Genomic DNA, 13,114 nt, shown 5'->3' with positions numbered 1-13,114 from the left:
TGACATCAGATTAGATAAATGCTTTCTTAACACCATACGATACATATATCTCAGCCCTAAAGACAGTAACGAGTGAAAACCTTGTACGAATAATAAAGGAATTTAGCAAGCTATCAGGGTGTAAAATTAACACAGAGAAATGGATGGCTTTAGGAGATGAAATGGGAGAAACTGCCCCCATTTAATTGGCCAAAAACAAAGACGAAGTATCTGGGAATAAACTGAAGTTAGTACCTGCAGGAGAAGCTTTCTAAATCCCCCGGAAGTTCAGACAAGGAACTAGTGTGAGCGAACAGAATTAACAACCGGACATTTATTAGAAGAGTTAACATCCAGAATGGCAAGTTCCCCGACTTGTTTTATAAATTAATGCAACTCCAATAAAAATAATAAAAGTCCATTTTTTTTCCTGGATCTTCGTGTTTTAATTTTTTTTATTGTGGGTGAGGACTAGGCAGCCTGACTCTAACGTTCAAATAGAAAAGAAACAAGAACAGACAGAAAATCCTATAAAGGAAGAGTTAAGAGAGGGGGGCAGCCCCACGAGGTCCCAAATCATAGAATGGTCCTAATTACAACATCGCTGGGCTGGCTCCCAGACAGACATACAGAACAACAGACAGACACAAAGCGCAGGCAGACACAAAGTACGTGGGGAATCGGTATGTGATGAAGGTGACATCCCAGGTAAGCAGTAAAAAAAATGACTGCGATCAATGGCATTAGGACAACTGAGTCGCTATCCAGCAAAACAAATGAAAAAGTTACACCCATATGTCACACTGTACATCAAAATAAATTCCAAATAAGTCAATTACTTAAACGTTAAAAACCCTATCTAATAAAGATGTGGTATGCAAATGGTCGTTATGCTGTGAAGCGTAACAACCGGATCACGGATCAGCAGGAGGGTGGGGCAGCGAGCTACAAGCGGGCGGGTGGGTGGGCAGAGAGCTACCGGAGGGGGCAGGGCAGCAGGCTATGAGGGGCGGACAGGGGGCGGAGGGAGCTACAGGAGGGCGGGGCAGCGGATGGAGAGCTTACTGAAGGCGGCAGCGAGCTGCTGGCGAGCTACTGGTGCACGGATTCGTGTGCAGGGCTACCAGTAAAATCATAAAAGTACAAACGGAAATCATGAGCAAATCCCTTTACAACTTTATAGTCGAAAGGGTAGACTCTTCTCATTAAAACTAAAAATCCAAAAGCAGTGAAAGGATAAACTACATAACAATAAAATTTCTGCACAAAAAAAACAAACAACCCTGCCCTCAGCACATTTATAAACCAAGACAGACAATGAGAAAAACAGATATTTCACCTTCTATCACAACCTGTACCTTTCATATACAAAGAGCTCCCAGAATTCAATAAAAAGACGAAGATCAGCAACCCAGCAGGTACATGGGCAGACACTTACACCAGTGAGTCCAGTGAAAAGAACGTACAAAGAGATGCTCAGCCTTATTGATAACAGAAAACCTGTCTGGGCGGCGAGAGTAAGAACGTTCGAATAGGGAACGAGACTAAAGACAGAGGCATTTCCTACATTAGTGAACACACTCCACAGCCCGTGTGGAGAATCACTTGGAAACAGCTATCCCGTCACAAAGGCACAGGCCTTGTGAGCAACTCGACTCCTAGGAATTGGTCCTTCCTGGACAGGCGCAAGGGCATCTGTCCAGGCTTTCTGTGCAGCACTATTCGTTATAACAAGAGATTCCTATGGTGGACTTCCAAGTTGTCCATCCATAGAGCACATGCACGCCATGGGATACTATACACCTTTAAAAAAGGAGGAGTCTCCATGTGTAAGATTCTCCGACATATTCCAGCGAGCAAGAGCCAGATGGAGTGCAGGACACGTAAGATCCTACTATCTGAGTAAGAAACAGGGAGCGAAAGTGCATGTATGGACTCAGGTTTGTTCATCTAGACCAGGGGTGGGCAAACTTTTTGACTCGAGGGCCACCATGGGTTCTTAAACTGGACCGGAGGGCCGGAACAAAAGCATGGATGGAGTGTTTGTGTGAACTAATATAAATTCAAAGTAAAGGAGCGGAGGGGAGAGCAAGAGAACCGGATAGAACAGCTGGATCTGGCCCGCGGGCCGTAGTTTGCCCAAGGCTGATCTAAACCCTAGGACGCTAAGGGCACACGGAAGCTACTCACAGCTCCCACCCTTCACATGTAAAGAGCGCCAAGAGATCAACAAGAAAATAACTTCCACCTGAACAGGCTGCCGCTGACTCCCTAGACCAGTGGTCGGCGAACTGCGGCTCGCGAGCCACAGGCAGCTCTTTGGCCCCTTGAGTGTGGCTCTTCCACAAAATACCACGGCCTGGGCGAGTCTATGTTGAAGAAGTGGCGTTAGAAGAAGTTTAAGGTTAAAAAATGTGGCTCCCAGAAGAAATTCCCATCGTTGTGCTGTGGATATTGGGCTCTGTGGACAATGAGTTTGCCGACCACTGCCCCAGACCAGCTATTTTCGTCAACAGGAAAAGTATGTGCTTTGTGTTTGCTACCAGGTGTCGTCAACAGGCACAGGCTTCTCCAACACCACAAGGTGTATGCCCATCCCCGTGATTCCTGTTTTCTCCCTACCTGACCGAGTATGGACTCAGAAACCACGTGACCAGCTGCTTCCTGGAGCCCAGTGTCCCAGCACATCTGCAGCGTAGGTTTCTGCTGGCGGGGCCACGGGCTCCCCCTGCTGGCCGCCTCCGTCCCGTCAGCCCAGAACAGCAGCTGCCAGGCCTCTGCGGAGCATCCCCGACACAGCTCGGGTCTGGGGATCCGCGTGAGTCCCAGAAAGGCCGGTCTCACACCCTGCAGTGCCTGCCACGCCCCTCCGGCCGGGCCTGGCGTGACTTCTGCATCCCCACGCAGCCCCCGGCCAGCCAACCGCACAGCCACGTGAGCGGCGTCTCCACGAGTCAAGTCTCCGCGCAAATCCCACCCGACTGGCTCTAGCTCCCGACCTCCCCGGTGACGGCCACCTCGTGGGACGTCCTGAGGAAGTGCAATGAGGCGACAGTGGGTCACAGTGACCCGCTGCTCACAGTGACCCGCTCGGCCCCGCACCCAGGCTGTTTCCACGCCAGGCCTCAGCCTGGAGGGTCGCTCTGTCCTGGTCCCTGACTGTGAAACATGCCCCTGCCTCTGGGAGCCAGCTGGGCGCTGGGCTGCCCGCCGAGCCCTCCGGGTGCCCTGTGTGCTGCCCCCTCCCCCCTGCCCAGCTCAGCCTCCTGTCCTCTGGACCCCCTGCCTCTCACACACAGGAACAGCAGGGACTCACTCTCCCTCTCACCGGCTTCAGGGGGCACCTGGACATCCAACCTCCACCTTCACCTGAGCCCGCGAGCATGGGCACAGGCCGAGCTCTGAGTGCGGGAGGATGGAGCGGGGCCTGTGGGTGAGAGCACGCTCTCTGCGCCAGTGACTCCTGTGGGGGACGCTGCGGTGGGCGCTGTAGAGGGCGCTGTGGTGTTGCTGTCTCAGCATCCAGCTGGGCCACGGCGAACTCTGTGTCCCTAAGGAACCCAGGCCTGTATCCGTCCAGTGCGTCTAGAACAGCTGGACGGGTGGGGGAGTTCTGAGGGCCGGCCGTGGGCAGGAAGACACCTGGATAGGAGAGTGGAGTCCGCACGGCCTCGGGGTGCTGGACGCCAGGGCCCACCTGCAACCCAGGGCGGGCAGAACCGCAGCGTCACTGGGCGACGCAGGAGTGTCTCAGGGATCCGCCTCGGGAGGGAAGGTTTGAGGACGGGAGGCAGGGACTGGCCGGCCAGAGGAGGCCGGGGCAGCAGCCATGCCCTGCAGGGGCGGAAGCCGGGGCGGTGCCTACGCCACAGGATCTGTGCCCCTTGCTCTTTAGGGGGAGGCAGGGGTGCCGCTGGGGGCCCCCCAGGCAAGCCTGGCTCAGGGGCCCCAGAGGCCCCGGGAAGGGACAGGCAGGGGGTGGGAAGAAGGCCTGGGGGGGGGGGCATAGCGAGGGGAGGGGCAGCCAGGACCCCGGGATGAGGCTGGGCTGTCCCGCCACCATCTGGACGCAGCCACTTGAAGGAAGCAGCATCGCCACCATTTGTCCGCCTGCGGGACGCTGCACCTCTGGGGCCTGTGGGTGTCGGCTTCTCACACCTCCCAGTTTGTCCCCGAAGAGAAACACCGCAGGCAGATAGGCTGACGGGCCCAGCCCCGTGTGTCTGTGTGTGCGTGTCCGTGTGCACATCCATGTGCGTGTCCGTGTGCGTGTCTGTGTGTGAGGTGAGGGCCCGTTGCCATGTCTGTGAGTGCAGCCTCCTTAGAGGAAGGACGGGAACCAGGACGAGGCGAGGACCCCACCGCCTGGGCCAGCGTGCTCCTGGGGATGGGACCTCCCCATCCGCGCTCCACCCTCACCCCTGACCCCTCTACTCCCGGGTAGCAGCCTCCTAATGGTGTCCTGCAGCCACTCCCTGTGCACGGAGGCTGCTCAGGTGGGCAGGCCCTGCTCAGCACCTTCCTCCCCCCTCCCCCTCCTCCCTCTCCCCCTCCTCTCCCTCATCTTCCTCCTCCTCTTCCTCCTGCCTTCTCCTCCCCCTCCCCCTCGCCCAAGCCTGCACCATCACCTCCGCACTCCCAAGCTCCAAGGGCCCTCCTTTGCCTCCATAACTTGTCTTCCTTGGCCCATTTCTTCCAGGAATTGCTTTTTCTGTCTGATTTACCGAATCAATGTTCTCTTGCAAAAATAGAAAGCGAATCCATCGGCGCTCACTCTTCCCTCGGCAAAGCCCTGTCCCTGAGCAGAGGAGGACGGAGCCCATGGCCCACAGCGGCGGAGCTCAGTCCCGGCCGCCCGCGCCTTACTCAGGGCGCCACCCCGCGGCTCGCCAGGGAAATGCGGCCGGAAGCCCCGGCAGCACCCACAGGGGGAGGCAAGCAGCACTGAGATGCCCTAGCTTTACTGCAGCAGCAGCTCCAGGCCCGAGGGCAGGACCACCAACGAGGCTTGTTGCCTGTTGCCGAGGGACCCTCGCCGCATCTACACCCCGGGGTTGGCCACTGAGGGGCGCAGGGGCAATCCCAGGGCACTGCCTGGGCGGGACCACCGCTCGCTCAGCTCTGACCCGGAAGAGCAGCCGCGTGGTCCCAGCACCTTCTTCACCTGAAGCCCAGCCGTCAGAGACAGGCCGGGAGCGCCCATGGTTCTCGCCTCCCCGTCTGTCTTCCCACTGGGCGTGCGGGACAGAGCAGAGCCTCCCTTCCTCCTGGCGCCACGGATGGTCTGGCACCCGCCCCCCAAGCAGCACCTAACCCTGTCCCTAGTCTGACCAGGGGCCACGCCTCCTCTGCCCTGTCCCTCCGTCTGACCAGGGGCCATGCCTCCTCCACCCTGTCCCTCATCTGACCAGGGGCCACGCCTCCTCCACCCTGTCCCTCCGTCTGACCAGGGGCCATGCCTCCTCCACCCTGTCCCTCATCTGACCAGGGGCCACGCCTCCTCCACCCTGTCCCTAGTCTGACCAGGGGCCACGCCTCCTCCGCCCTGTCCCGGAGAACCCTCCAGTGGCGAGGGCCCTGGTGACATCACACACGTGGGAGCCGGTGAAGCCAGGTCGGAGTGAGGCTGTGCCCATCGCCCGGCCCGTCCCGTCCCCTCAGTCCCTCCTCGGGCTCGGTGTTTCCCGAGGGCCAGCCTGGCCCTGCCTCCCCGGCGGCTCCTACCGGCTCCGTGTCGGCGGCAAGCGGGCCGGTCACTCCCGTGCTTGTGGGAAGAACTCGCCCACAGGCCCTGAGGAGCCGACCAGCCCGGGAGAGCAGGGGGAGGCAGCCCGGCCCACTGCGGTGTCTCCGTCTTCACTCCCTCGTGCCCCTCCCTCTCACGTGTCCTCTCCCTCTACAGCCTGTACTGGGCCTCGGCTAGCAAGGCCGCCCGGCCCGCCGTCCTCACGTCCAGCCATAGCCGGTCCTGCTGTTAGTCTGTGCTGGCGCCAGAGGAGCACGTGGCCGGCTCCTCTCACCCTTCAGGGACGCAGGTGGCTGGCAGCCCCGAGAGAGGCTCCCCAGCGGGCGACGGGGCCGTGTCCACCGGATGGGGACCCGGTGGGACCTCCCCACCCCCTGGAGAATCCCGGGACACGGGAGCCGGGCTGCGGGCCTGTCAGGACTGAGCCACACACTGAGGGGCTCTCTGGGCAGCGAACACGCCCCAAGGTGCTCAGTACGGCCAGAAGGCCTCCTTCCTCAGAGACGGCGACGAGTGACTGCAGGAGAGAGCAAGCACGCTACCGCTTTATACCGCCAGCGCCATCAGGCGGGACCTACCTGGCCCCGTGGGGGGCAGGCTCGGGGAGAGCGGCCAAGGGCTCACACAGCTTCCCAAGCACCTGCCAGTCACAGTCGAGTCCTCGTGGTGAAGAGATCGGGTGACCCCACTTTATCAGAAATGCTAGTGAGCGTCACATCGCCAGGGAGGGAGCCCGTTAACCCACATGTGCTCAGTGGTGCTGCCCAAGGATGTGTGCTGACGGAGGAGGACACGGCACCACCACGGGGACCGCGTGCTCGATGGCGTGCTGACGGAGGAGGACACGGCACCACCACGGGGACCGCTTGCTCGATGGCGTGCTGACCGAGGACACGGCACCACCACGGGGTCTGCGTGCTCGATGGCATGCTGACGGAGGAGGACACGGCACCACCACGGGGACCGCGTGCTCGATGGCATGCTGACGGAGGAGGACACGGCACCACCACGGGGACCGTGTGCTCGATGGCGTGCTGAAGGAGGAGGACACGCACCACCACGGGGACCGCGTGCTCGATGGCGTGCTGACGGAGGAGGACACGCACCACCACGGGGACCGTGTGCTCGATGGCGTGCTGACGGAGGAGGACACACAACACCACGGGGACCGCGTGCTCGATGGCGTGTTGACGGAGGAGGATACGGCATCACCACGGGGAGCGTGTCCCTGGAACTGCCTCCCCTGGACCCCAGTTTGCAGTCTGCGACGTCCACCCGGGGGGCTCCTGGCGTGACTGAGCTGCCGACGTGTCTTCGGGGGCCGTCTCACCGGGAGCGCCCGCTCCCTGGATGAGCATCTGCCTCCTCTCACTGAAAGCCCAGATGCCCAGCAGCGCTGCGTGCGAGAGCCGGGCCGCCTCGCCCCACCGGTTCCTGGTGGGGCTGGTGCAGGCCGCCAAGTTCTCGGTGAACTGCAGGACCGACTTCAAGAACCTGGGAAAGGAATTCACTTCTTCATCTATCCCGCCCACTGAGGCTGGGACAAGGACGCGAACGTTTTCTCCTCACGTTGGAATCCAACTAAGTGCTGAGTCTGATTTCCATCTCGAACTCAGGGAGGGAGGTGCCCACACTCAGACACAGCACGGGTCCGTGAAAGAGAAACGCTGCCACGTCACCGTCCCTGGAGAGTGGGTGGGCTCCGGGGCACAGGACACCCAGCCCCACCGGGCACAGGACACCCCACCGGGCACAGGACACCCAGCCCCACCGGGCACAGGACACCCCACCGGGCACAGGACACCCAGCCCCACCGGGCACAGGACACCCAGCCCCACCGGGCACAGGACACCCCACCGGGCACAGGACACCCCACCGGGCACAGGACGCCCAGCCCCACCGGGCACAGGACACCCCACCGGGCACAGGACACCCAGCCCCCACCGGGCACAGGACACCCCACCGGGCACAGGACACCCAGCCCCACCGGGCACAGGACACCCCACCGGGCACAGGACACCCAGCCCCACAGGCACAGGACACCCCACCGGGCACAGGACACCCCACCGGGCACAGGACGCCCAGCCCCACAGGCACAGGACACCCCACCGGGCACAGGACACCCAGCCCCACCGGGCACAGGACGCCCAGCCCCACAGGCACAGGACACCCCACCGGGCACAGGACACCCAGCCCCACCGGGCACAGGACACCCCACCGGGCACAGGACACCCCACCGGGCACAGGACACCCAGCCCCACCGGGCACAGGACACCCCACCGGGCACAGGACACCCCACCGGGCACAGGACACCGCACCGGGCACAGGACGCCCAGCCCCACCGGGCACAGGACACCCCACCGGGCACAGGACACCCCACCGGGCACAGGACACCCCACCGGGCACAGGACGCCCAGCCCCACCGGGCACAGGATGCCCAGCCCCACCGGGCACAGGACGCCCACCCCCACCGGGCACAGGACACCCCACCGGGCACAGGACACCCCACCGGGCACAGGACACCCGGCCCCCACCGGGCACAGGACACCCCACCGGGCACAGGACACCCCACCGGGCACAGGACACCCCACCGGGCACAGGACACCCGGCCCCCACCGGGCACAGGACACCCCACCGGGCACAGGACACCCCACCGGGCACAGGACACCCCACCGGGCACAGGACACCCGGCCCCCACCGGGCACAGGACACCTAGCCCCACCGGGCACAGGACACCCCACCGGGCACAGGACGCCCGGCCCCCACCGGGCACAGGACACCCCACCGGGCACAGGACACCCGGCCCCCACCGGGCACAGGACACCCAGCCCCCACCGGGCACAGGACACCCCACCGGGCACAGGACACCCGGCCCCCACCGGGCACAGGACACCCAGCCCCACCGGGCACAGGACACCCAGCCCCCACCGGGCACAGGACGCCCGGCCCCCACCGGGCACAGGACACCCCACCGGGCACAGGACACCCGGCCCCCACCGGGCACAGGACACCCAGCCCCCACCGGGCACAGGACACCCCACCGGGCACAGGACACCCGGCCCCCACCGGGCACAGGACACCCAGCCCCACCGGGCACAGGACACCCAGCCCCCACCGGGCACAGGACGCCCGGCCCCCACCGGGCAAAGGACACCCACCGGGCAGAGGACACCCACCCCCCACCGGGCACAGGACACCCCACCGGGCACAGGACACCCAGCCCCCACCGGGCACAGGACGCCCAGCCCCACCGGGCACAGGACGCCCAGCCCCACCGGGCACAGGACACCCCACCGGGCACAGGACACCCAGCCCCCACCGGGCACAGGACACCCCACCGGGCACAGGACACCCAGCCCCCACCGGGCACAGGACACCCCACCGGGCACAGGACACTTAGCCCCACCGGGCACAGGACACCCCACCGGGCACAGGACACCCCACCGGGCACAGGACACCCCACCGGGCACAGGACACCCACCCCCCACCGGGCAGAGGACACCCACCCCCCACCGGGCACAGGACACCCCACCGGGCACAGGACACCCGGCCCCCACCGGGCACAGGACACCCCACCGGGCACAGGACACCCAGCCCCCACCGGGCACAGGACGCCCGGCCCCCACCGGGCACAGGACACCCCACCGGGCACAGGACACCCGGCCCCACCGGGCACAGGACACCCGGCCCCACCGGGCACAGGACACCCAGCCCCCACCGGGCACAGGACGCCCGGCCCCCACCGGGCACAGGACACCCACCGGGCACAGGACACCTAGCCCCACCGGGCACAGGACACCTAGCCCCCACCAGGCACAGGACACCCCACCGGGCACAGGACACCCGGCCCCCACCGGGCACAGGACACCCGGCCCCCACCGGGCACAGGACACCCAGCCCCACCGGGCACAGGACGCCCGGCCCCCACCGGGCACAGGACACCCACCGGGCACAGGACACCCGGCCCCCACCGGGCACAGGACACCCAGCCCCACCGGGCACAGGACACCCAGCCCCACCGGGCACAGGACACCCAGCCCCACAGGGCACAGGACACCCAGCCCCCACCGGGCACAGGACACCCCACCAGGCACAGGACACCCGGCCCCCACCGGGCACAGGACACCCAGCCCCACCGGGCACAGGACACCCAGCCCCACCGGGCACAGGACACCCAGCCCCACCGGGCACAGGACACCCAGCCCCACCGGGCACAGGACACCTAGCCCCACCGGGCACAGGACACCCAGCCCCCACCGGGCACAGGACACCCAGCCCCCACCGGGCACAGGACACCCCACCGGGCACAGGACACCCCCGGGAACCACACGCTCAGGACGTCAGTGGAGGCCGAGACCCTGACTGGACTGGGAACGACGGCCGGCGGCTGCCACTCGCTCGCCTCACCGGGATCTCACTCCGTGAAGAGCCGGCTCTGTTCTCATGTTCCCTGTAAACATGCCCTGAGCTGCCTGGGACCTGCGGAGCCTAGAGCTGGGGACACGAGGAACTTTGTGGGAGCAGCCGCGGCGAACACATGACAGGTCCCGCGCCTCTCCGGGGGCGCCTGCTGCTGGAAGCTCTGCGTGTGAGGTGGGTCACACGCGTGTAAGGCGGGTCACACCCATGTAAGGTGGTTCCCATGTGTGTAAGGTGGGTCATGTGTGTGATCCTGCTCTCAGAGCCCAGGTCCGGCTCCTAAAGGGGGCTTCCCGAGCTGAGAACATTCGCTGTAGACATCACGTCTGGTGCGTGCCGTGACCGAGGCCCGGGCCACACAGAGAGCAGCCCCGCGGAGGTGCCCCCCCGGGAGTGTAGGGGGCGCCCAGGCTCTGGCACCGACGCTGAAGGTGCCCACGCGGGCAGCGGCAAGGCTCAGGCCGCCTGAAGCCCATGAGCAGCGAGGCCAGGCAGAGGGCGTGTTCCGAAACCACCACGGCATCAACGCGCAGGAGCGGAGACGTCACCGCCGCCAGAGCAGCTTCCTCCTGGGGCGGGGCACCCACCTGAGGTACCGCTGGCGGCCACGGGGCTTTTCTGCACGGATCCCGTGCACGCTGACCAGTTCCAGCGCCACCAGCAACACCACCAGGGACAGCACCGGGGACAGGAGCTTAACGCTGAAGACAGTAAAGCAGAGCAAAGTCTGCTCAATAAAACGTCTCCAGTTTCATAAAGAAAATGACGTTTCCCCTGACCAGCCCTGGGCCACGCTGCCCCCCAGCCACTGAGCCCTGGAAGTCCTCGGGAGGAGCGTGGCCACCTGCCGCCGGCCCCCCCTTCCTCACGCCCTCTTGTCTAGTTCTGAGGCAGCAGGGCCTGCTCTCTGGACAGGGAGCACCGGGAGGACCCGGCCCTGCCCCGGACCCTCCTGGGCGCCCTCCTCTGCACCCGTCAGCGTCTTCCTTACAGCCCAACGGTCAGTGAAAACGCTCGCAGGAAGAGCAACGAAAAGGCTTAAGCATGAGGAGGTGTCAGTGTCTCTGGGACTCAAAGCGAGGTTTCATCTTCCCCATAAAACTGGTGGAGGTTTAAAGAGGCTCTGCTCCAGGAGGGATGTGCGGGAGCAGCCATGCTCTCGTGAGCGGCCGGTCAGAGTGTAAACGAGGCACCAGTGTTCGGGAGCAGAGGGAACGGAAAGCCTTATAGACGCCTCTCGACTCAGCGCTCGGCATCTGTCCCAGACGGTCACTCCCTGAGGAGGCAGCACACGCCAGGACACGCGGCGCGGGAAGAAGCCCTAACGCGGCTCCCGCTACCGCTGCTGTGCTTGCGATCCACACTCACCCGGGCGGGCAGTCTTCCCCGTGCTACGACCACACAGTAATGTGTTCCGTAACTTTCCCTGAAAACCAGCATTTCTCTCAAAGTAAGAACCAGAGCGGCTTCCAGAGGTAACTCCTGCCCCAAGGCTCCTCCGAACCAGGCAGAGCCACTCACCTGCTCACCACGCACACGGCACAGCCGCTCACCTACTCACCACGCACACGGCACAGCCGCTCACCTACTCACCACGCACACGGCACAGCCACTCACCTGCTCACCACGCACACGGCACAGCCGCTCACCTACTCACCGCTCACACAGCAGAGCCGCTCACCTCCTCACCGCGCACACAGCACAGCCGCTCGCCCGCTCACCGCCCACACCGCACAGCCGCTCACCCACTCACCATGCGCACACGGCACAGCCGCTCACCCGCTCACCACGCACACGGCACAGCCGCTCACCTCCTCACCGCTCACACGGCAGAGCCGCTCACCTCCTCACCGTGCACACGGCACAGCCGCTCGCCCGCTCACCACGCACACGGCACAGCCGCTCACCTCCTCACCGCGCACACGGCACAGCCGCTCGCCTCCTCACCGCGCACACGGCACAGCCGCTCGCCTGCTCACCGCTCACACGGCACAGCCGCTCGCCCGCTCACCACGCACACGGCACAGCCGCTCACCTGCTCACCATGCGCAGGAAGTTCTGCCTCTGTCGGGAGCGCAGCGTCTTCTCCGCCCACTGCCGACCCCTGAGCTCCAGGGAGGCCGCCACCTGCTGGGACACCTGGGCGCAGCGTGAGCTGATGCTTCGGAGCACAGTCAGCACCTCCAGGACAGCTCTGGGGCAGAACAGGGTCGGCACGCGGAGGCTGCAGACGTACGGGAGCGGCCGGGGCCACCTGCGGTCAGAGCACCCTCTGTGGGCACAGCCATCGCCGACCTCCCGGGCCGCCATGCCGCCTGCTGCACTGAATCCCACGGCAGCCAGCTCGCGTCTGCTCTGGGTCGTGAGTACAACTGTTACACACACAGGGGTTCGAGCCACGCAGGCTCACCTGGGGCTGTCATCACAGACCAGCCAGGCCGAGAGCACCGGGGCTCAGCTACCGACTCCTCCTGGAGCAACGTGGATGCTGACACGACCCGCTTGCTATAAACTTTAACGGAAAACAGCGAAGACTGCGACCCCGGCTTGCTTAGTCAATGTCTGGACGAGTGTCGGAGGAAACTTACCTCTCAACAGGAAGGCTATCCACGCCCCGGGAAGCGCAGTGGTGCCCAGGCACGTGGTGGCACAGCTCAGACATGATCTTTGTCATCAAAGGCTCGCAGGCACTGGCTTCAGAACTGCCACCTAATCTGGAAAATAGAAGGTATTTACACGTACCTGACATAATTCAGATGCCTGGCTAGCTCCTGTGCAAAATCACATTTATGTGCCTGTTTCACTGAGAAAAGTGCTTAATCTGAAAATGTTTCCTCAGCTGTAAATGAAAAGGCTGCCACTGGAGGCCGTGGTAAAAGTCCATGGTGCCCGGGCCGGGATGGGGCTCGGTTGGTTGTGATAGGGGGGCTTATAATCTGACTAGATTCCTGGTGCATGAAATTCGTGCAT

General features: G+C 63.7%; 1 protein-coding gene across 1 annotated transcript; it reads right to left on the bottom strand.

Annotated features, from left to right (window-relative positions):
- Nucleotides 1–6,244: 6,244 nt before the first annotated feature.
- Nucleotides 6,245–12,858, bottom strand: LOC308245980 (endoplasmic reticulum membrane-associated RNA degradation protein-like; the record flags this gene model as incomplete). The annotated part of the gene is made up of 4 exons (XM_080663852.1): nt 6,245–7,219; nt 10,732–10,845; nt 12,180–12,398; nt 12,733–12,858. Coding segments are annotated over 4 exons (745 nt in total), but the record flags the coding sequence as incomplete, so codon positions are not given.
- Nucleotides 12,859–13,114: the final 256 nt, after the last annotated feature.

Source organism: Plecotus auritus (assembly GCF_963455305.1).
Source record: "Plecotus auritus genome assembly, chromosome: 4".
NCBI lineage: Eukaryota > Metazoa > Chordata > Mammalia > Chiroptera > Vespertilionidae > Plecotus > Plecotus auritus.
Note: the sequence above shows the minus strand (reverse complement) of the source record. Positions and strands in the feature narration are given on the sequence as shown.